Raw genomic sequence first — 21,867 nt, forward strand, 5'->3', positions numbered from 1 at the left:
AGATCAGGGTGCAAGCATGGTTGGATTCTGGTGAGAACTCTCTTCCTGACTTGCAGATGGCCACTTATCTCTTTGTTTTCACATGGCATTGAGAAAGAGATGAGAGAGCAAGAGCAGCCTCTCTTTGTCTCTTTTTATAAGGGCCACTAATCCCATCCTGAGGGCTCCTCTGAGTCCAAGTTCACTCTGCTCGCCACATGACAGGCCAGTAAATTGGGAGACGAGGTGTTGAGACAAGGAATAGCGACTTTATTCGGAAACCCGGCAGACTGAGGAGGTGGCAGAATAATGTCTCAAAATAACCATCTTATTGGGGTCTAGATGCCAGTTTCTTTTATAGAAGAAGGAGAGAGGGAGAGGACGCGAGGAAGTAAAGTAAAAAGGCCATTTATCTTGCAGAATAGGAGGGGATGTGTTAATTTCTTCTTTTCTGCAGCTTTTCACAGGTGGGCAGGGTCAGATTGTCTCCCTTTGAGCTGAACAAAGGCACTTTAGTTTAACATTCAGGCAGAGGCACAGGGTTCCCTGAGGCAGGCCATCATGTATGATCATAATAACAAAATCAATGAAAAGCAAAGGTTAAAGTCAAAGAAACAGATACAACATGGAGTCAAAATTGGCTCTTTGCTGTTACACGCCTTTATGACCTCATCTAAACCTAATTACCTCCCAAAGGCTCATCTCAATGTATCATCACGCTGGGCCTTAGGGCTTCAACATATAAATTTGAGGGGGGTGGGGGAACATAAACATTTAGTATGTAACAGTGTCTGAAATCTCTTTTTCTTTAGTTGTGGTCTGCTAGTGTTGCGAGAGAGATTTCCTGAACGCGTAGAGTAAAAAAGAAAATAAGAAGAAAGAAAAAGAAAGGAAGGAAGAAAATCCTTTCCTAGCCCTTGTAGACTGGCTCTGTGTTGGGGCACTCTAACACTCAGTTAGGCTGTTTAAAACTCTATGTTAGCCTTCACTTCCTGCTTTTGCTGAGCGTAGAGATGAGCCAGTAGTTTTCTCTGAGTAAGTGTCCTGCCTTGGACATATACATGCCCTTCTGAATTGCCCAAATGTTTTCCAGTGCCCTAATTTCCCAAAGAAACTCACTTTGCAGCTTTTCCTCCAGGTTTTGGACATTTCTGTTGTTTGACTCAACTGTAATATTTTGTCCCAGGTGGCAGTGGAGTTTTCATTTGCCTTAAAGTGTTTTTCTTTTAAGTTTATTTATTTTTGGCTGCTTTGGGTCTTTGTTGCTGTGTGTGGGCTTTCTCTAGTTGTGGTGAGTGGGGGCTACTCTTCATCGTGGTGCATGGGCTTCTCATTGCAGTGGTTTCTTTTGTTGCGGAGCACGGGCTCTAGGCACACGGACTTCAGTAGTTGCAGCACACGGGCTCAGTAGTTGTGGCATGTGTGTTCAGTAGTTGTGGCACGCAGGCCCTAGAGTGCACAGGCTTCAGTAGTTGCAGCACGTGGGCTCAGTAGTTGAGGCACGCGGGCTGTAGGGCACTCAGGCTCCAGTAGATGTGGCGTGTGGGCTCAGTGGTTGTGGTTTCCGGGCTCTGCAGCCCATGCTCAGTAGTTGTGGTGCATGGGCTTAGTTGCTCTGTGGCATGTGGCATCTTCTCAGACCAGGGATGGAACCTATGTCCCCTGCATTGGCAGGCAGATTCTTAACCATTGTGCCAACAGGGAAGCCCCAGCCTTAAAGTATTTTTGAAGAATTGCCCCCTGCTAGCTACTTTGCTGTCTTAAGTGAGATCCAAGTCGATGAAACAAAGGAGAGTGCCTTCAGTCAGTCCTTCAGGTAGCTTGATAGGTCACAAGAGACAAACATTCTTTGAGAACAAAGTCTTCTTGGCTCCCTCTAGAACCAGGGTCCAGGGTCCAACCATTGGAATGTAGGCTAGTGCATTCAAGACTGCTCTTGAGCCAAGAGTGAGGAAGGGGAAATAAAAATGCCTCAGGGTTTTCATACTGTTTTTACAATAAGTCACCTTTTTCTTGTTTCAGCATTTGCTTGGTTGACCTATAGCTTTGGCTGTTTTCTAGAGTTTTGGCAAATTTGATTCTGACAGTTTTTGACAGTTTTGACAGTTTTCTCAATTTTTTCATGTTTCTATGGAGGGATGGGCTCTTGGAACTATGTCCTCCACTGTGTTTTGGTTTTTTTTGAAGACAAATGGTGATGTCATTGAAGGAGGTGTACTTTTGCTTGTGCTTTCTGATAATTGCTGCTGTTAGGCTTGCTCTGCAGTCCCTGTAGTTTTTCTTTCTGCTTCCTTCTGTGTAACTTCTGCCCCTACCTTAACTGTTCTCAGTAGCTTTTATTAGTACTTTCAAGCCTTTGGCTTATCCTTGTCTTTTCATGTAGCTTAAGATGAAGATTGCATTTTTAAATGTCTTACTTGGTTGCCTTTTGTTGCTTTTTTATGTTATTCAGGGTTCAAACTGTTCCTTTACCCTGCAAAATTCCCTCTTGGTGTTTGTAGTCAACCCCTATTCCCACCTGATAACCCTAGTAATCATTAATATGTCTCCTGTTCTTTTAACTTTGTCTTTCTAGAATGTCATATAAATGGAATCATACAGTATGTAGCCTTTTGAGTCTCGCTTTTACTTAGCATTTGAGGTTTATCCACATTGTTTTGTGTTGTTAGTAATTTGTTCATTTTTGTCGCTGAGTAGTTTTCTATCGTATGAATGTACAGTTGAAGGCCATTTGGGGTGTGGTCTGTTTTCAGCCATTATAAATAAAGCTGTTAAAAACATTCATGTATAATTTTCATGTGAACATAAGTTTTTATTTCTTTTAGATAAGTACCTAGGAGTGGGATTACTGTGTCATAACTTTCTAAGAAACTGCTAATCTGTTAGCACTGTTTTCAGAGTGGCTATATCATTTTGCTTCCTCCCCAACAGTATATGAGAGTTCCAGTTTTTCTGCATCCTTACCATCACTTGATATTGTTTGTATTTTGGGCTTTTGTCACTCTAACATATGGAAATGGTATCTCTCTGTTTGTTTTGCATTTCCCTAATGACTAATGATGTTGAGTGTTTTTTCATGTCCTTATTCTCATATGTATATCGTCTTTGGTCAAGTTTCTGTTAAAATCTTTTGCTACTTACAATTTATCTAAACTGAGTTTTGAGAATTTAAAATTCTTATATTCTGGTTATTAGTCCTCTGTTACATATGTTTTGCAGATATTTTCTCCCAAGCGTATGGCTTGCCTTTTCATTCTCTTAACAGTGTCTTTCGAAGAGCAGTAGTTCTTTTTTTTAAAAGCTTGTCTTTATTAATTCTTTTTTGGCCTCACCACGCAGCTTGTGGGATCCTAGTTTCCTGACCAGGGATCGAACCTGGGCCCTTGGCAGTGAAAGTGCGGAGTCCTAACCACTGGACTGCCAGGAAATTTCTGAGTAGTAGTTCTTTTTTTTTCGGTATCTTTTTTTTTTTTTTTTTTCCCAGTACGCGGGCCTCTCACTGTTGTGGCCTCTCCCGTTGTGGAGCACAGGCTCCGGACGCGCAGGCCCAGTGGCCATGGCTCACGGGCCTAGCCGCTCCGCGGCATGTGGGATCTTCCCGGACTGGGGCATGAACCCGTGTCCTCTTCATCGGCAGGCAGACTCTCAACCACTGCGCACCAGGGAAACCCTGAGTAGTAGTTCTTAATAAAGTCCACTTTATCAATTTTTTGGATTGTACTTTTGCTGTTGAATCTAAATGTCACAAAGATTTCCTTCTATGTTTTTTTCTAGAATGGAATTAGAAATTGAATGTCATATATGTAATTAAAAATTTTTTAGTATCCACATTAAGACGTGTAAAATGTAAAAGAAACAGGTGAAATTAATTTAAACATTTATGTTGTATTTAAGCTAATATATTTTAAATGATCGTTTCAACATTTATTGACTAGAAAAATTATTGAGATACTTTACATTTTTATTTTTGTACTAAGGCCTACACTGGTATGTATTTAATGCAACACATGTTAACTCAGTTGAGCCACATTTCAAGGGCTCATTAGCCATATCTGTCTAGTAGCTACCATATCTGACAGCACAGATCTAGAGGCTTTGTAGTTTGGGGTTTTACTTTAGGTTATTTATTTATTTATTTAGGTATGTATGTATTTATTTTCCACTGCGTTTGTAACTAATATAAAAAAATTTAAGAAAATAATTCATTCTCATTTCTCCAATGGCTCTCATCCCTCCCTCTTGCCCGCACAGCTCCTGACCTATTTCCTCAGGGCCAGTTCAAATATGAACCTGTTCACTGCCATTTTCATAGAAAACAACCAGTGCCAGGGATGTAGGAAAAGAAGGTTGGAAGTGGGCAAGAGTACTGCCCAGGTTCTATCCAAAGGTAGGCCAAGTGGAGATTCACAGAGTTCAAACAAAAGGGCTGGTGGCCTCACGGTGATGTAGTCTAAGTAAAACGGGCTGGAGACGAGATAGGGTAGGCCCATCAGAGGCTTTAGAGGACATCTCCTGGGCCTGTGTCAAACCCAGAGAAACTGACACTAGAAGAAGAATGGGGAGGGCCCGGGAGGCAGTCTTGTGGAAAGTTTCATAATTCTCCCATGTTGGGAGGTGGGGAAAGTCTAGAGGGTACCAGTGGCCTCACTCAATTTGGCAGAAGAATGTACTCAACTGTTGGAAGTCACAAAAATGCTGTGGACACTGAAAAAGGCTACGAGGGGACGTACAGTTTCACAAAGTGCACTGACCACAGACCATAGCAGTGGTGATCATGCTATTGACACACAAATTACAAAACCCCAAAACAGGAAGTGTAGCCTTTTAGGGAGTAACTCTGTACCAGTCATTTAAAATTGACCCCAGGTCAGACAACCTGATGAGTTTCACAGAGCAGGTGACAACATTGGGGGTAGGGGTTGTGACATATAATGGACTGAAAGCAAGCAGCTAGAAGAAGGGAATGGTAGGAAACTGCTCTACGGCTCTCAGGAATCAAGGGCAACACTGGGGGCTCGGTGGACAGATGAACAAGAAACAGCACTAAAGAGGTTTCCTGTTCAGCCGTCCATTGGCGAGGGGGAAGAGGATCCAGGAGGCAGTTGAATGGAGCAAAGATGGGGTCCTGAAGATGAGGCTCTGGAGGCTGGATCAGAAGAAAGAGTGCAAACCGTGCACCAGTGATGAACACAACTTTGGACCCCACTTGGGGGAGGTGGCCATGGGGATAGGTGTCACTGACTGAGGGTGGTAGTTGGAACAGCCCCACAGTAGACATCACAGGGCCACAGGGAAGTATATTGCCACTAGGTCACAGAAGGCTCCTTCAAGCCTGGATGGGAAGGCACAGTCTCACAGAGGAGGTCCATGGACTCTGCGTGGTAGAAGGCACAGAGCTCAGTCCTCATATGGACAGTGGACCTTTTTGGCAAAATGCCGGCAGACAGGGTGGTTGAATCTGACTTCCATAACCTGGGGTCCATCCTTGGATGGGCAGGTATAATTTTTTTTTTTTTTTGCGGTATGCGGGCCTCTCACCGTCGCGGCCTTTCCCACTTTGGAGCACAGGCTCCGGACGCGCGGGCCCAGCCGCTTTGCGGCATTTGGGATCTTCCCGAACCGGGGCACGAAACCATGTCCCCTGCATCGGCAGGCGGACTCCCAACCACTGTGCCACCAGGGAAGCGCTGGGCAGGTATTCTTGATAAGAGACCAGCTCTTGAGGCTTTGAGGATTTCTCCGCTCTTTGTGTAAGCCTCCCTGGAGGGATCTCCATGGCCTGGTCCAGGAAAAGGAAGTTTAGCATTAGCCCCTCCACCAACTATGACCATATGAGCCAGATTTGGAGCTCAGCCCTCCCCAAATTCGGCCTCTGCTCCAGGGAGGAGGTGGGAGACTCAGCAGTGGTGGAATCATTGGTCCCCTTGACCCTGGAGGACCTCTGTGAAGAGCTGATTTGGGGTCACCAGGGTTTCCATTGGTCATGATGGGAGGGCCCAGGAGGCTGGGTGGTCTGATGGGACTTTCATCCCTCTCCAGTGTCTTCCTGTTCTGGCAGTGGGGGCTGCTGCTGACTCTGCTTCTTGCACTTCAGCATTGTGGTTGTGGCAATGGCTGCAGCGGGGTTTTCGTCTGTTATTATTTTGAGTTAATTTTTGTATAAAGTACAAAGTACGGATTGAAGTTCATTTTTAACACATGGCTGTCCATCAGAAGCTCTTAATAAAGTTGTTCTGGGCAGTTAGAGATATAGAGATCATCCTGGGCTCCAGAGCTCAGCATTTAAACATATTATATTACTTTATTGTCTTTTATTTCAGTGTAATGTAAATTTACATTGTAATTAACAATTTTCAAACCGTCTGTGTAAAATGCTTTGAAGTTTTAGGCATTTAGTGTATTGGCTTTATTCATATACCTATTCAAACTTAAATTACACATTATGCTGTTTATTTTTTTTAACACTAATTAACCTCTCCACTCCCAAAATCCTATCTAAAATTCTTACTTTGTTTTTAGGCTTGTACTGGCATTGAAAACATTGATGAAGCTATTACGTTGCTAGAACAAAATAATTGGGACTTAGTGGTAAGTACTTTCTTTTTTCAGCTTTATTGAGATGTGCTTGACATACAAGATTGTGTAAGTTTAAGGTGTACATCGTGATGATTTGATATACATATGTATTGCAAACTGATAGCCACAGAAAGGTTAGTTAGCACATTCATCACCTCACGTAGTTCTTTTTTTTTTTTTGGTGGGAACTTTTAAGATTACTCTTTTAGCAACTTTCAAGTATACAATGAGGTATTGTTTAACTATAGTTACTATGCTGTACATTGGATCCCCAGAACTTATTCATCTTATAGCTGGAAGTTTGTACCTTTTGACCACCTTTACTCATTCTCCACCCACACCTGCCAGCTACCAGTTTACTCTGGTAAACTTATGATTCTTATGATTTGGTTTTCCTTTTAGATTACACATATAAGTCAGATCATGCAGTATTTGTCTTTCGCTGTCTGACTTATTTCAAGTACTTTTTTCTTTATATGACAAGTAATGAAATTCTATGTATTCTTGAATGTCTTTAACATTCCTTATAGGTAGTTCAGTATACCATACATAGTCCGTCTATAATTCTAATCTGAAAGACTAAAATCTAAATGTCGTATTTTTAATATGAAGTTTCTATTTAGTTTAGTATTAGATTAATAAATTATTATGAAATCTTAGGTAATTTAAGTTATTTTTAAACTTCTCTTCTCTGAATGTATATTAAGGTTTGTCTTCCCCTGTAGTATTGTGGTGGAGATTGGAAGGAGAGAAAAATCAGACTTGTTTGAATGTCTGCGTAACTCTACCTGATGTTTCTCCTTCATTTCTTGGGGTGGGGGTGGGGAGTCTCACTGATGATTACTCCTTTCTAAAGCTGTTAAAGAAGTGCCATTCTCGGGCTTCCCTGGTGGCGCAGTGGTTGAGAGTCCGCCTGCCGATGCGGGGGACGCGGGTTCGTGTCCCGGTCCGGGAGGATCCCGCGTGCCGTGGAGCGGCTGGGCCCGTGAGCCATGGCTGCTGAGCCTGCGCGTCCGCAGCCTGTGCTCCGCGGCGGGAGAGGCCGCAGCGGTGAGAGGCCCGTGTACCGCAAAAAAAAAAAAAAAAAAGAAGTGGCATTCTGGGCTTCCCTGGTGGCGCAGTGGTTGAGAGTCCGCCTGCCGATGCAGGGGACATGGGTTCGTGCCCCGGTCCGGGAAGATCCCACATGCCATGGAGCGGCTGGGCCCGTGAGCCATGGCCGCTGAGCCTGTGGGTCCGGAGCCTGTGCTCCGCAACAGGAGAGGCCACAACAGTGAGAGGCCCGCGTACCGGAAGTGGCATTCTGCTGTGGCTTTCCTTATGAACTTCAGGCAGTTTATTATAGAAGTGGTTTAGTTTTTTTAAGGGGGGCTGGGCAGTAACTCAAAAGGCAAGGCCCAGCACAGCACAGCACAGCACTGCACATTGATAAAACTGTAATTTATTTACAATTGCAAAACAAACTAAAAATAAATTGTACAACAGTACAGGAACAGTATTGGTTGTGTTAGGATGACACAGAGGTCTCTCCATACCTTTGAAATCCGAAAAACGTCTAAATTAGAATTTTGAAGAAGTGCTAATTTTTGAAAGTCACAACTCAAGGTGTATAATTATAGAGCTGAGATTAGTTGTGTAGGTATATTCAAGTCCATACATGGATTTACATAATCAACTGTTAATAAGCTATTTGTTTCGTGTAGATTTACCACTATTAATTTTTAAATTCAAAATATAAAAAAACTATTTACAGCTTGTAAAAGTAATAACTCATTATAGAAAAATGAGAAAATGTATAAATTTACAAAGAATAAATTAGTATTCACCTTTAATTCCATCACTTAGAGATAGTTATTGTTTAACATTTTTGGGTATATTATTTCAGAATGTTTTCTCTTAATTATATGATTAAAATTTAAAAAATACAAATTAGATTGTTCTATTCCTGCCCTTTGTAATCTGCCCTTTTCACTTAACAACCTATCATGAATGTCTTTCTATCCAAGTAAATGTGACATATATGATTCTTTTTTTTTTTTTTTTTTTTTTTTGCGGTACACGGGCGTCTCACTGTTGTGGCCTCTCCCGTTGTGGAGCACAGGCTCCGGATGCTCAGGCTCAGTGGCCATGGCTCACGGGCCCAGCCGCTCCGTGGCATGTGGGATCTTCCCAGACCAGGGCACGAACCCGTGTCCCCTGCATCGGCAGGCGGACTCTCAACCACTGCCCCACCAGGGAAGCCCCCCATCATTCTTTTTAATGTTTAATGTTTGGATGGTACTTCATGGTATGGTTGTGGCATAATCATTTTACCATTCAGTCCTATGCTGTTAGACATTTAGAGTTTTTGTGGTAGTTTGGAGTTACATACATTAGAGGACATTCTTGTACATTCATCCTTGCTTACTTAACCTATTGTTTTCCTAGAAGACATTGAATAAATTCAATTAATAATTGAGTTTCTGGGTCAAACTGTATACATATTTTTAGGTTTTTGGATACTTATATCGCCTTCCAGGATGGTTGCACTAATTTAAATTTCTACCAACTATATAAATTTTTAAGATTGCCTGTTTCATTAAACCAGTGCTATCTTATTTTTTTGTGGTGTGGCACTTGTCAAAATTTACAAATATTTGTATGGCCTGACTTCAAATCCATCCTTTTATCACTGTGTTATTCTCTTAACAAAGCACAGTATAGTGACATATTCCTGATTTCTGTGTGGGGGAAGGGGCAGCAACTTATTTGGAATGATATCACAAGGTTTCTTGTCTTGAAACTTCTTTTGCAATAGCAAGAACATTACTTTATTTAGTATGTATATTCTTAGGCTATCTCTTGGAGAGGCTGATGCAGATTATTGGCTGAGGTTAAAAATCCCACCAAGCCACGCTTGCATGGTGCTGATGAGAGATATATGGGCTGGAGTAAAGGGAGGTTTGTAGACTAGGAGTAATGGACTACAAGTGTCTGAAGTGAGAATTACCATTTTGGGGGGATGCATAGAAGTTCTTTCCTTATCTGCTTTCTATTGGTCCATGTTCATTAGTTTTGAAGGTTAAACATTTATTGGTTCTGGATATTTTTTCAGTACAATAATCTATCTACAGTATTGCAAGAAGAGAATTTTTCCCAGATAGTGTTAATTAATTGAATGGTACAGGTATTCTCCAACTGTTTCTGAGTTATTTGATTTTGGAAAAATATTAAAATAGCACTTGAGCTAAAAACACTGGTGCTATATCTCTGCAGAAATGCAATCTTATCCTGTGTTGGGCCCAAGTAAAATCATCAGGCTATTTTTCACAGTCTTAAACTTCAACTTTCTTTTGAAATATATGTCCTAGCTGGCTTTTCTTGTAAAGAATGCACTTTTATCCACAGTAAACATTTGCTGTGTCGTGTAAGTATCTTGCTTTATAAAATTTCTCACTTCCTTTGTTCTTATACAGCACTCACTTTACATTGTGGGTTTTAAAAAATAAAGGAAGTATTTTGAATAACCCATTACTAATTCAAACTTTCCTTAGGACCATGGAACTTTTTATATGGTGTTTTTTATATTTTGCCTGTGCATTATATTTTGTGTTTGTAAATTATAATTATCACTGCTTTGTATTTTATGGGCCTTGTGGAACAGTTTACATAGTTTTGAGTTTTTAACTTAGGACATGTCTGTATTTTAAATTTTCTGTACATATCAGTTAGACTTCTGCAGTGTTTTTGTGCATATTTTGCTACAGATGTGTAGAGGAATGTGAGTTAGGCATCACAATTCCAGATTGTGATGAATGAAAAAAAGTCCCATAACAGAAAACTCATTCTGTCAGTACTGAATGCTTACAGTATACCCAGATTTATGGTAGATACAGTGAAAGCTTAAAAACATGTTAACACTATATGGTGTCTGACCTTGAGAAGTGTACTGAAAAATTGATAAGACAGGTGGTCTCTTATACATGTATATTATACTCAGAAATGGGAATAATTTCCTGAAAAAGTAATGATTGCAAATATTTTTGCTGTTTTATAGATTTAGACACACAGATAAAAAAGTGTTCTATATGAAAATATAGCCCAGTCCCAGCAACTTTAGTCGTTAGTCTTTCCGTGATACTGTACATTATTTTCATTATGTAACTATCCACAGAGCAGTGCTTCTAAACACTATGTTTTAAGTACCCTACAATTGACTACTTATTTTGGAGCAACTGCAGTTCGGGTTATAAATGCTAAATTCTGAAAACATGAACTTTAATACTATTGGTAAGCATCTTGGGATACTGATTTACCTGACATGAATCCTCCCCATACCCCCATCTTTTTCAGACTTTCATTTTTCACATTGTCCTGCACTTTTAGTTAGGAGATTAATGTCATTGCAGTTGATTCCTTCATTGCAGGCAAGTATTTTCAATATACATCCAGAAAGATGAATACCTGAGGGAGAATTATTAACAGTCAGAATCTTTTACCAAAGGATTGCTTTCTTACATGGAAGCATGCTACATCATCACTGTATATTATAAATTATAAATCTGGGCTCCAGAATTGACTCACTGCTCATTTTCTGTTTTCAGTATAGAAGAATTTGGGCCAGTGGAGAATAGAAATCTGTACAGCTCGTGTTAATTTTGAAGAATCAAAGTGTGAGGCAGCTAACTCTAGTGGTGAACCCATTGCATTCATCTTGAATCAGGAGCCCTGGCTTATCAAAGCTCTTGTCATTATTTTATTGAGTATGGCCTAGGCTAAGTTACTTCTCTCTGAACGTCATATAAAATAAGGGGTTTGGGCTAGTTTATACTCAAGATCCCTGATACATGAAATATTTATGAAGAATCTATTTATGTCCTAATTTCTTTTAATATTCTACAAAAGCAGTCAATTATGAATAGTAATACAAGTAAACATTTTAATGGAATTTTATAACTTTGAAACACTTGTATGTATACCATTTTGATTAATTCTTTGAACAACTTTATGACGTAGATAATGGCCAGACAAGATGCTGTGCTAATTGTTTCATGGAAGGGCTGTATATATGAAACTCCTTCAATAAATTAAAATTTCCAGTAAGCTCTAGGAGATCCAGGGAAGGCTATTTGATGTACACTTGATAACCCAGTGCTAAGTGAAATAAAGTACAAGTAAACATTAACCTAGCCATACTACATTTTAAGTACTCTATGCTCTTGGGAAATGATTTTTGAACTTTACACTCAATTTCTGCTCTGATTTGCTGCCTGAGGTGACATAGCTGCTTTGCTGAAGAAAGACTCTATTCAGAGTGCTTGTATTTATCTTTAACCACATGTCCCAACTTAGGGCAAAAATGAAACAAATAAGCCTATCCAATTTTGTATTGTTACTGAATTTCTAGTCTTCAAAGATAGTTTTGTATTAATAGAAGCTTATAATAAAGTCAGTAACTCTGAAAAGTCAAACCCAAGGAAAATTATGCACATAATCTGTCTCATTTTGAGATTCATTGAGGTGGTCTGAGACATTTCCGTTCCACCAGTTTTCACTTTTGAAGAAATGTGTTTTAATACTTACCCTAAAATGCCTTAGAACAATTTCTTTTACTACTCTACTCAGGATGTGGCTATAGAGTTCCTCGAATGTGCATTGCTTTGCTATCAATACTTTATATAGTGTTATGAACACCTGCAGTTTTATGAATGAACTAGTCTAACCAGTGACATAATGAGTTTCTGTCCTCAGAAAGCAGTCAGACATTGAGTGCTGCCCTTCATCAATGGCCATTAGACACTGGCTTATATTTGCACAGATCTTTGCTGTGACAAAAGAGATGTTACTGTGAAGGAGTATCTCATCGTATCAGTTTCTCCTCTTTTGCTATAGTCTTCTTTGTTTCCCTTGTTTTCAAAGAACTGTAAGCCCCTTAAAATTCTACAGAAGTTTTCAGTTTCTCAGTTTGTAGTTTGGCCATCATCCATCCTCCTCTACCATCTCTCTTTTTATTGAGGGTCTACTTTGTGCTAGGTATCATGTCAAATGATTTACCTACATTATTTCATTGAACCTTCACAGCAGTCCCCAAAGGTGGTTAGGTAGATATTATCCTTATTTTACAGATGAGAAACTGAGGCCTGGTGATTTAAGTAAATTGTTCATGCTCACTCAGCTGATAAGGGGTAAAACGGTGATTTTGAACCCAGGTCTCTCCGTAAAAATTTTAATAGCTTTAAAATTGTAGTTTAAGGTTATTAAATTTTCCATACCCAGTGTGTTATTCTTTTCTGAATTCCTATACTTTTCTTTCTACCACTCACAACTAATTTCACATTGTCAAGTGAAAGAGCTTTTGCTATAGTTGCATAATGGTACTTTAAATATATTTATGCTTTGCTTTCAAATAGATTCTAAGATTCTAGAGGAAAGGGATTATGTTTCTTATTAATTTTGTCTTGGCACATGGTAGTTGCTTAATAAAATATCTGACTGATTTTATTATTAGCATACTTACTTTTAAATCTATTTTCCATTTCCATTATTTGGATATTTGAAAAGTCTTTGCTATTAAGACTCATGACTCTTACTGCTGTCAGTCTTCCTTATCTGGCAAACATAAGATTTGAGGAAAGAGGGAGGCCCAGATATGCAAGGAATAGGATTGGGCTGATTTCATTATCTCATGGATAAAATTTAGATGGTTTCTTCCTGTTGTAGCTTTTTGAGAAATATTATTCACAAATAAATCCTTTTCTTTGCAATTTTTTTCTTGGCATCTCAAAAAAAAATTTTTCCTCCCCTGTTTATTTCTGGTTGTACCATTCTACTCTAAAGAAAGCTCATCATATCCAACCTATTTGAAATTTTTCATCAGTTCTGCCTCTCAGGAGAAAACTAAGTGTGATAAAAGAATGCTATTGCTTAATGTATAATTAAGTGGGTATGAAAGAATTGTTTTCTCCCTTTCAAAGGAAAACTTAAGTTTTTACAAACATGAAGTTCTCAGTTTACTAGACTTACAGTTGGTGGTTCACATTATCAAATCAAAACTCTTTGAGGTCCACATTTTTTCCCAGACTGCAACTTGACTTTCTGCTTATTTTTTCATTGGTTTTTGCTTCATATGTTGTTACTTTTCCTTTGAATATAATCTAGTTCTAGAATTACTTTATTGCATGAACCAAACATCTCCTCTTTTATAAAACCTATGGTAGATAATAGTTCAGAGGCTTTAAGACCTAGTAGGAAGGTGGTGTGTTAATCCCCTAGCAGGAAGTGATATGCCCATTGTTAAATGAAATTTGGAAATGTGGCTAATGTTTATTGATTTCTAGTACTACTTATCTAACCTGTGCTTCAGAGCACAGTTAAACTTTTTAAATGAAATATGTAGTAAGGAGTCCCCTTACTGCTATGAAACTGAACTTAAGGCTTTATGCTAATTCTGAAAGAAGTAGTATATGCTACTTATGATTTGAACATTTAAAAGAAAATAAAAATTTCAGTGGTTTTGTTTTTAAAATTGTTCAGTTTAAGCAGATATAGTTTGATCTTGATATTTTATAAAGCTTGCTAACCTACTAGTTAACTTGATTTTAAAAATGGGTTTTTTTTTCAACAAGTTGCCTTGATATGATATTTAACTAATTTATTTCTATTCCTGGAAGTGGTTTAAACAAAATACCATTGCAGCAAAGTCAGTGGTTTAGTGGTTACACCTGTAAATGTGATGACTTGCAGTTCTTCCTGCTGGTTTCAAGGATCAGCTGACATAAACCAATGTGTGCTTGGAAAAGAAAAAATAATATGGCATTTAAAATTCCTACTTTTACAACTTTATACTGATAATTTTTAATAATTTGCTACTTAATGATAATATAATTTTTTCAAAAATTTAGTTGTATTTCTATCTTTAAGTAAAATGGTACTTAAAATGTTCACATAAGAACATTTATATTTCCTTCCTGTATATCCCGAGGTTCTCATTTTCTTCATTCCCTCTTATTTATTTTTCTTATTAAAAATTTTTTTTTCTAGGTGGGTATGCTTAAGATCTACTCTTAACAACTTCATTCTCTTTTAATAATCTATTTTTGTGTTTTGTTGTTTGGTTTAGGTTTTTTTAACTTGATGTTTTAGTAATATTTTAATTATATATTTTGGGGTCCTCATCTAATACTTCTTTCTTTCTTGTGGATGGATTTCTCTCAAACACAGACTTGCTCTATGTCTTTAAAAAAATCATAGCCAAGTTTAAAATCTCTCTCCATGGTAAATAGTGATAAACATAGTTTCATAGTTCTTCACATACCAAGGCACTCTAAGATTAACTATGCTCTGTCTATATCCATTGTAGTTACAGGAAACTGAACAGTGGAGTTGTTCTTTGAATGCCGCTGTTACAGAATTTGGGCCATCTTTCTTAGCTTAATGTTGAAAGCCCTCTACCATTTAACACTGCCTCTTCATTATGAGTGAGTTTCCATAACTCTGGAGCCTGTATGACTTAATACAGCCAAACTAGCCTATAACGTGCCATATGTATTCCTACTGCCAAGCTTTTGCTTCTAGATCTCCCATGAATTTTTTCCCCTCTTCCTTGCCGACCATCTAGATGTTATCCTTCCTTTAAGGCTCACCTGAAGCCTAATCCCCTCTATTCCCTAACATCCTCTTCTCTCAGAAGGGGCACCTGTCTCTGAAGCTTCGTATCCCTTGTTGTGGTACTACTCTTATAACACTTAGCTTTTACTGTATTATTCCCCTTCCCTTCACCCCAACACATGTTTCACGTGTGGCGCGTGCACACACACACACTGAAAGAGAATGTGAAATAATTGTTTAAAGAATTAAAATTTACACATCCAGTTAGGGTGTGTAAGGAAGTTATATGGATAAGCATACACTTTTATAGATGTAGCTGGGAAAATATTACATGATACCTTTAATAAATCCTTGGCTAGTAGCTATGTAGAGGAGGTCTTTGAGAATATCTTAGTCCTTATTTATTGCCACATTATTACCTATGTGTTAGCATTTTGACTTTGTTATTTTTAAACCAGGAAGTTTATTATTTTTTTCTTAATGTCAAAATTGAGATATAGCCTGTATTTTAGGTACACCGCAAATCTAATAGCACTCTCATAAATTCTAGGCTTGAATTCTGGGATTTTTCTTCTTAGTAATTGATTTAATGTATAGCGGATGAATTTTTAAAAATGTATAATGACTGATAACAGTGTGTGTAGAATATGAGAATGTCTAAAAATGCTAGGCATTTACAGAAAAGTTGCAAAATAATGCAGAGTTCTTGATACACTTCGTCAAACTTATAATGTTAACATCTTGCATAATTACAGTATAATTGGTATAGTACTATTGGTAATTTTGGTATAATACTATTACAACAATACTGTTGTACTATTGGTACAATACGATTAACTAAACAACAGACCTTATTTGGATATCACTAGATATTCTATTAATGTACTTTTTTGGGTTCAAAATCTGATCTCAGATCCACAATGCATTTAGTTTTCATGTCTCCCTAGCCTCCTCCAATCTGTGATTTTTAAAAATTTTTTTAAAAAATTTATATTTTATTTATTTTTGGCTGCATTGGGTCTTCATTGTTGTATACGGGCTTTCTCTAGTTGCTGTGAGTGGGGGCTACTCTTTGCTGCAGTGCACTTGCTTCTCATTGTGGTGGCTTCTCTTGTTGCGGAGCACGGGCTCTAGGCGCGCGGGTTTCAGTAGTTCTGGAACACAGGCTCAGTAGTTGTGGTACATAGGCTTAGTTGCTCCATGGCATGTGGGATCTTCCCGGACCAGGGATCAAACCCGTGTCCCCTGCATTGTCAGGCGGATTCTTAACCACTGCGCCACTGGGAGAGTCCCCAGTCTGTGATTTTATTCCTCAGCTGTTCTTTGTTTCATGACCATGACACTTTTGGAGACCACAACACTTCAGGTATTGTGTAGCACATTCCTGAGTTTAGATTTGTATGATGTTTTCTCATGATAGACTGAGCTTATACATTCTTGGCAAGACTACCACAGATGTAATTTTGTGCCTTTCTCAGTATAACAAGAGGTACATGATGTTAATACGTCTTGGGCTTCCCTGGTGGTGCAGTGGTTAAGAATCCGCCTGCCAATGCAGGGGACACAGGTTTGAGTACTGGTCCGGGAAGATCCCACATGCCACGGAGCAGCTAAGCCCGTGCACCACAACTACTGAGCCTTGCTGTAGAGCCTGTGAGCCACAACTGCTGAAGCCCACACGCTTAGCGCCTGTGCTCCGCAACAAGAGAAGCCACTGCAATGAGAAGCCCGTGCACCACCTGGAAGAGTAGCCCCTGCTCACCGCAACTAGAGAAAGCCTGCGTGCAGCAATGAAGACCCAACGCAGCCATAAATAAATGAATGAATGAATGTCTTATTATTCGTGATGTTAATTTTGACACTTGGTTAAGATGATGTCTCCCTGGTTTCTCCCTCTTTGTAATTAGTAAATATCTTGTGAGGAGATACATTGAGACAACACAAATATCCGTTTTTTTTTAATTAATTAATTTTGGCAGCGTTGGGTCTTTGTTGCTGCGTGCAGGCTTTCTCTAGTTGTGGCGAGCAGGGGCTGCTCTTTGTTGCGGTGCACGGGCTGCTCATTGTGGTGGCTTTTCTTGTTGCAGAGCACGGGCTCTAGGCATGTGGGCTTCAGTAATTGTGGCACACGGGCTCAGTAGTTGTGGCTTGCAGGCTCTGGAGTGCAGGCTTAGTAGTTGTGGTGCATGGGCTTAGCTGCTCTGTGGCATGTGGGACCTTCCCAGACCAGGGCTCGAACCTGTGTCCCCTGCATTGACAGGCAGATTCTTAGCCACTGTGCCACCAGGGAAGTCCCCAAATATCCTGTTTTTCATTAAACTTTTGCTCACTAATTTTTTGTCCTCTATTGATTTATCATTATACCTCTTTTGAAATTTTTTTTTAATAGTTGTCCTAGATTTTAAAATATACTTTTTCAACCATCCAAATCTACATTTAAATAATAATATACTGCTTCATATGTAGTGTGATGGCCCTACAGCATTGTATTTCCAATTCTTCTCACCCATGTTTTGTACTATTGTCATGTATTTTAGTTTCCCATATGCTGTAAAACACAGTATGTTGCTACTGTTTTTCTTCAGGTAGTTATCTTTTAAAGCAATAAAATATAAGATGAAATCATTATATTCATTTTATTTTACTTTCATTTGTTTTATTTCTTTGTGTAGGTTTAAGTTTTTTTCTGGTATCATATTCCTTCTGCCTTAACTACTTCCTTTAATATTTCTTGTAGAGTAGGTTTTCTGGCAATATATTCTCACAAGTTTTTGTTTGTCTGAGAAAGTTTTTATTGTGTCTTCATTTTGGAAAGATGCTTTCAATGGATATGGAATTCCAGATTGACATTGTTTTTGTTTTTTTTTTCCTCCAGCACTTTAAAGATGTCATGGTGTTATTTTCTAGCTTGCATGGTCTCTGGAGAGAAGTCTGCTGCTATTTTCATAGTTATTCTTCTGTATGTAATGTCTTTTTCCTCCCCTCTGGCTGTCTTCAAGATTTTCTCTTTGTGTTTGTTTTTCAGCGGTTTGGCTGTGATCTACCCAGGTGTGTGTATGTGTATGTGTATGTGTAGCTTAGATGTTCTTAGATCTGTGACTTTGAAGATTCTTTTTTCTTTTTAATTAGGACTAAATTCATGTACATATAGCTAACCATTTTAAAGTATATAGTTCAGTGGTATAAATACCACTGTGTATTCCATGGAATTTTATTCCATTGCATATAAATACCATTGTGTATTCACAATGTTGTGCAACCACCAGCTGTCTTTAGTTGGTTTTGAAAATTGTTGGTTATTATTTTTTCCTGCTCCTTCTCTCTTCTTCTGTGTTTCATATATTAAAAAGTTTGATTTTGTCTACAGCTCTTGAATGCTCTGTTCTGTTTTTTCCCCACTTTTTTTTTTAAATGTGTTTCAGTTTGAGTAGTTTCTATAGACCTGTCTTCAAGTTCACTGATTCTTTCCCCATGTCAGTTTTACTGATAAGCTTATTGAAGACATTCTTCATCTCTGTTGCTGTAGTTTTTTTTTTTTTCTTCTAACGTATTCTCTCTCTCTCTCTCTGCTGAAATTACCCATCTGGCCTTATCTGTTGGCCATTTTTCCCATTAGAGCATTTAATATTTTAATCACAGTCATTTAAAATTACCTGTCAGTTTTTAGTATCCTACCTAAGTCTGTTTCTGATGATTGCTTGTCACTTGCAAATGTACTTTACCTGGCCTTTTGGTATGCTTTGCAATTTTTGTTGAAAGCTGGACATTTCATGTAGAATAGTAGAGACTAAGGTAAATATTTTTATGTGTGGAAATTGACATGCATGCCTTTATGAATGCTAAGACTTTAGTGCAGGTGTTTGAGTTGATCTAATTTTGAGTTGGGTCATGCTTGAGACTTATTTGTCCTATGGCCTTGTTCAATTTACCAAAGCCTTCAAATTCCTCTCCTAATACGTGGTGTTTAGGGTGTCGAGTGGTTTGATAGATTTTTTTTGGGCGCATGGCTTGTGGAATCTTAGTTTCCCAACCAGGGATTGAACCCAGGTTCTTGGCAGTGAGAGTGCAGAGTCCTAACCACTGGACCACCAGGGAATTCCGAGATTTTTTTTTTAATGCTCACTCCTTAGCTTTTGGTTTTCTCTCCGAGCTGTGCTTCAGAGAGGGTGTATCTCTTGCAAGTTGCTTGTTACTCTGCTTGCTATTCTGGCCATGGGGACTGAGGTGGGGGCATTCTCTGTTTCTGATAATACTTCAGTCTTCTGCAGGCATTGAATCCCTGGGCCTTGGGTTTGTGGCCTTCACAAAGCTCATGTCTCTCTCCAGCTATAATTCTCAGCCCAGCGTGTTTTCCTGCTCCTCTTCCTGGGGCAGAGGATTTTCCCCCCTTTCCTCCTTCTGGTTGCAGTGGATATCACATGTGCCGCAAGGTGATAATGTTTGTTGCCCTTCTCCCTTCAGATTAATGCTTTTGTTTTGTGAGGGAGATGCAAGGGTCCTGGCAGTTTTGTGCCCCTCCCACAGTATCTGCCGATTCTCTTCTATACCCTAGTAGGGACTTTCTTGGGACTTTGCCAATTTTGTTTTTTCTGTGAGCACTTTGTGGTGTTCATGGAGTAAAAGCCTGCAAGAACTTGCAGATCCCTTCCCTGTACTTGCCTTAGCTTTCTCACCAGTGCATTGTTAGCCTCTACCCATTTGTCAGCCACCCTAATGTAACTTTCACTTTAGTAAGCCAGTGCTCACATTTTGCCTCTCTCTGCGTACACCTGTCTGAGATTTTGGGACAGTTGTTTGCCCTGTGATCTTAGCATTTTAATGGGTTTCAGAAAAGTCATGTACTTGCGCTCTTGCTCTTTCATTATAAGGTTGGAAGCAATATGCTTTCCAGTTCTCTAACAATTCATTGTCATTATCTTGAAAAACCTACTGTAATTTCACCTTGTACTTCTTTCCCAACAAAGGTTTAAAAGATGGTTTTAAAATTTTCAGATGCAGGGTCCCTTCTATTTTCTTGTTTTGTTAGTAACTTCTAGTTCCTTTGTGTTGCATTTAGAGAGTATTGTTTATAATGTTTCAATTTTGTGGCAGTTATGTTTCTTTATGACCTCACATATGATTGATTTTTGTGTATGTGTCTTTGGCTTTTGAGAAAAGGTGTGTTCTCTGTTATCAAATGTAGAGTTCAATACGTATGTCCCTAAGATCTTTTACCTTCTTTCTTATCTTTTGTCTGTTTGATATGTCTTTTATTGAGAATAGTGTATTTAGTCTCATTATTTAGTATATTTCTTTTTCTTTTTAAATCTCCTATAGTTTTTCCTTCATGAAGTTGATTGCTGTGTTATTTCATGCATACATATTCATAAGAGTTATACCTTTATTGTAAAGTGTGGATCTAAGCAGTAAAAATGACCTTTATCACATTTAGTTCTTCGGGCTTCAATTCTGTTTTGTCTAATATCAGTAGGCTACTCCTACTCCCTTTGTTTCCAATAGCCTGATATTTTAATTTTATTTTTAGTCATCACTTTGTTTTAGGTATATATCTTGTATGTAGCATAAGTTGAGTCTTGTTTCATGAGCCAAATTGAAAATGTTTTTCTTTTAATAGTTAAGTCCATTCATATTCACTAATATGATTGATGTGTTCGGTCAATGCTGTCATAATATTTTGGAGTTATGCATGCTTTGTTGTACTTGCTATGCTATGAAATACTACATGATTTATCAGTTTTCAAGTACTGTACTCTCTAAGCGTACCTTTTGGGTATATAGCAATCAATGTGCTTATTCTATTTTCCTTTCCCTCCTCCTTCTTTTACTTAAAAATTGCATTACTTATACTTTTTCAGAACATTAAAATTTATCTTTCACCCTGCATCCCACCTTTGTTTTAGTGATGTATATTTATATATTTAAAAAATACTCATTATCGATCCTTTTTCTTAAGTTTTCTTAGTCATCAGTTGGATAAAGCTCTTTCTCTAGTAGATTTATCAAGAAGGGCTGATTGATGCACAATTCCTTAAGTTCTTGTATACTGACAACTGTTTTTCTGTCACCCTGGTATTTGAAGGACAGCTCTACTGCATATAAAAATCTTTGGTTCATACTTTCTTTAATTGTGTTTTTAAAGAAATACTGCTTCATTATTGCTTTGTTATATGTATTGGTTTGGAAACTCTGATGCTACTCTTATTCTTTTGCCTTTGTAAGTTATTGATCTTTGCCTGGAGGCCTTGAGGAGTTTATTTTTGAAACTTAGTTTTAGTAGAATATGTCTCAGAGTCATTCTGGGTTAATTTTTCTGAGACATCCAGTGAGCTGTTCGATATATAGATTCTTGTCTTTTTGTATTTCTGGAAAGTTTTCTTAGATTATAGTTTTAAATTTTAGGTCTGTTCCATTGCTTTGTTTTTCTTTTTCAGGGACTTGACAGTGTGAATATTATTACTTTATATCTCTTCCACTTCCACTACTTTCTCTCTGATTCTTTTTACTTTTATCATTATGTTATTTTCATTCTCTTGGTTGGTTTCTTGCCTTTCTTCAGTGCCTCGCATTAAATTTTGTCGGCATCTGTTTTCCCTTGGGCATCTTGTGATTTACTCCTCATTTCTGAGAATTTTCTTTCTTTCTTTCCTAGGTAACATCAACTTTCTTTCATTTTTCCCTGCCTTTTTTTTGTTATTCCTAATTTTTGAATTTTCTGATTCAAGGTGA

The 21,867-nt window shown here is 38.4% G+C and overlaps 1 protein-coding gene and 1 pseudogene across 2 annotated transcripts in view; one reads left to right on the plus strand and one right to left on the minus strand.

The window, feature by feature from the left end:
* FAF1 (Fas associated factor 1) overlaps nt 1-21,867 on the plus strand; it is a 493,047-nt gene that overhangs the window by 94,395 nt on the left and 376,785 nt on the right. Inside the window, exon 2 of one of the 2 annotated variants that reach the window (XM_060140108.1) lies at nt 6,499-6,567. The exons of the other annotated variant lie outside the window; for it this stretch is intronic. Within the exon in view, the coding sequence (XP_059996091.1) occupies nt 6,499-6,567 (69 nt within the window). The remainder of the gene's footprint in view (nt 1-6,498; nt 6,568-21,867) is intronic. 2 annotated transcript variants of the gene reach the window in all.
* On the minus strand, nt 5,377-6,420 carry LOC132516465 (proline-rich protein 3-like; annotated as a pseudogene).

Source organism: Lagenorhynchus albirostris, chromosome 2 (assembly GCF_949774975.1).
Source record: "Lagenorhynchus albirostris chromosome 2, mLagAlb1.1, whole genome shotgun sequence".
NCBI classification, from domain to species: Eukaryota; Metazoa; Chordata; class Mammalia; order Artiodactyla; family Delphinidae; genus Lagenorhynchus; species Lagenorhynchus albirostris.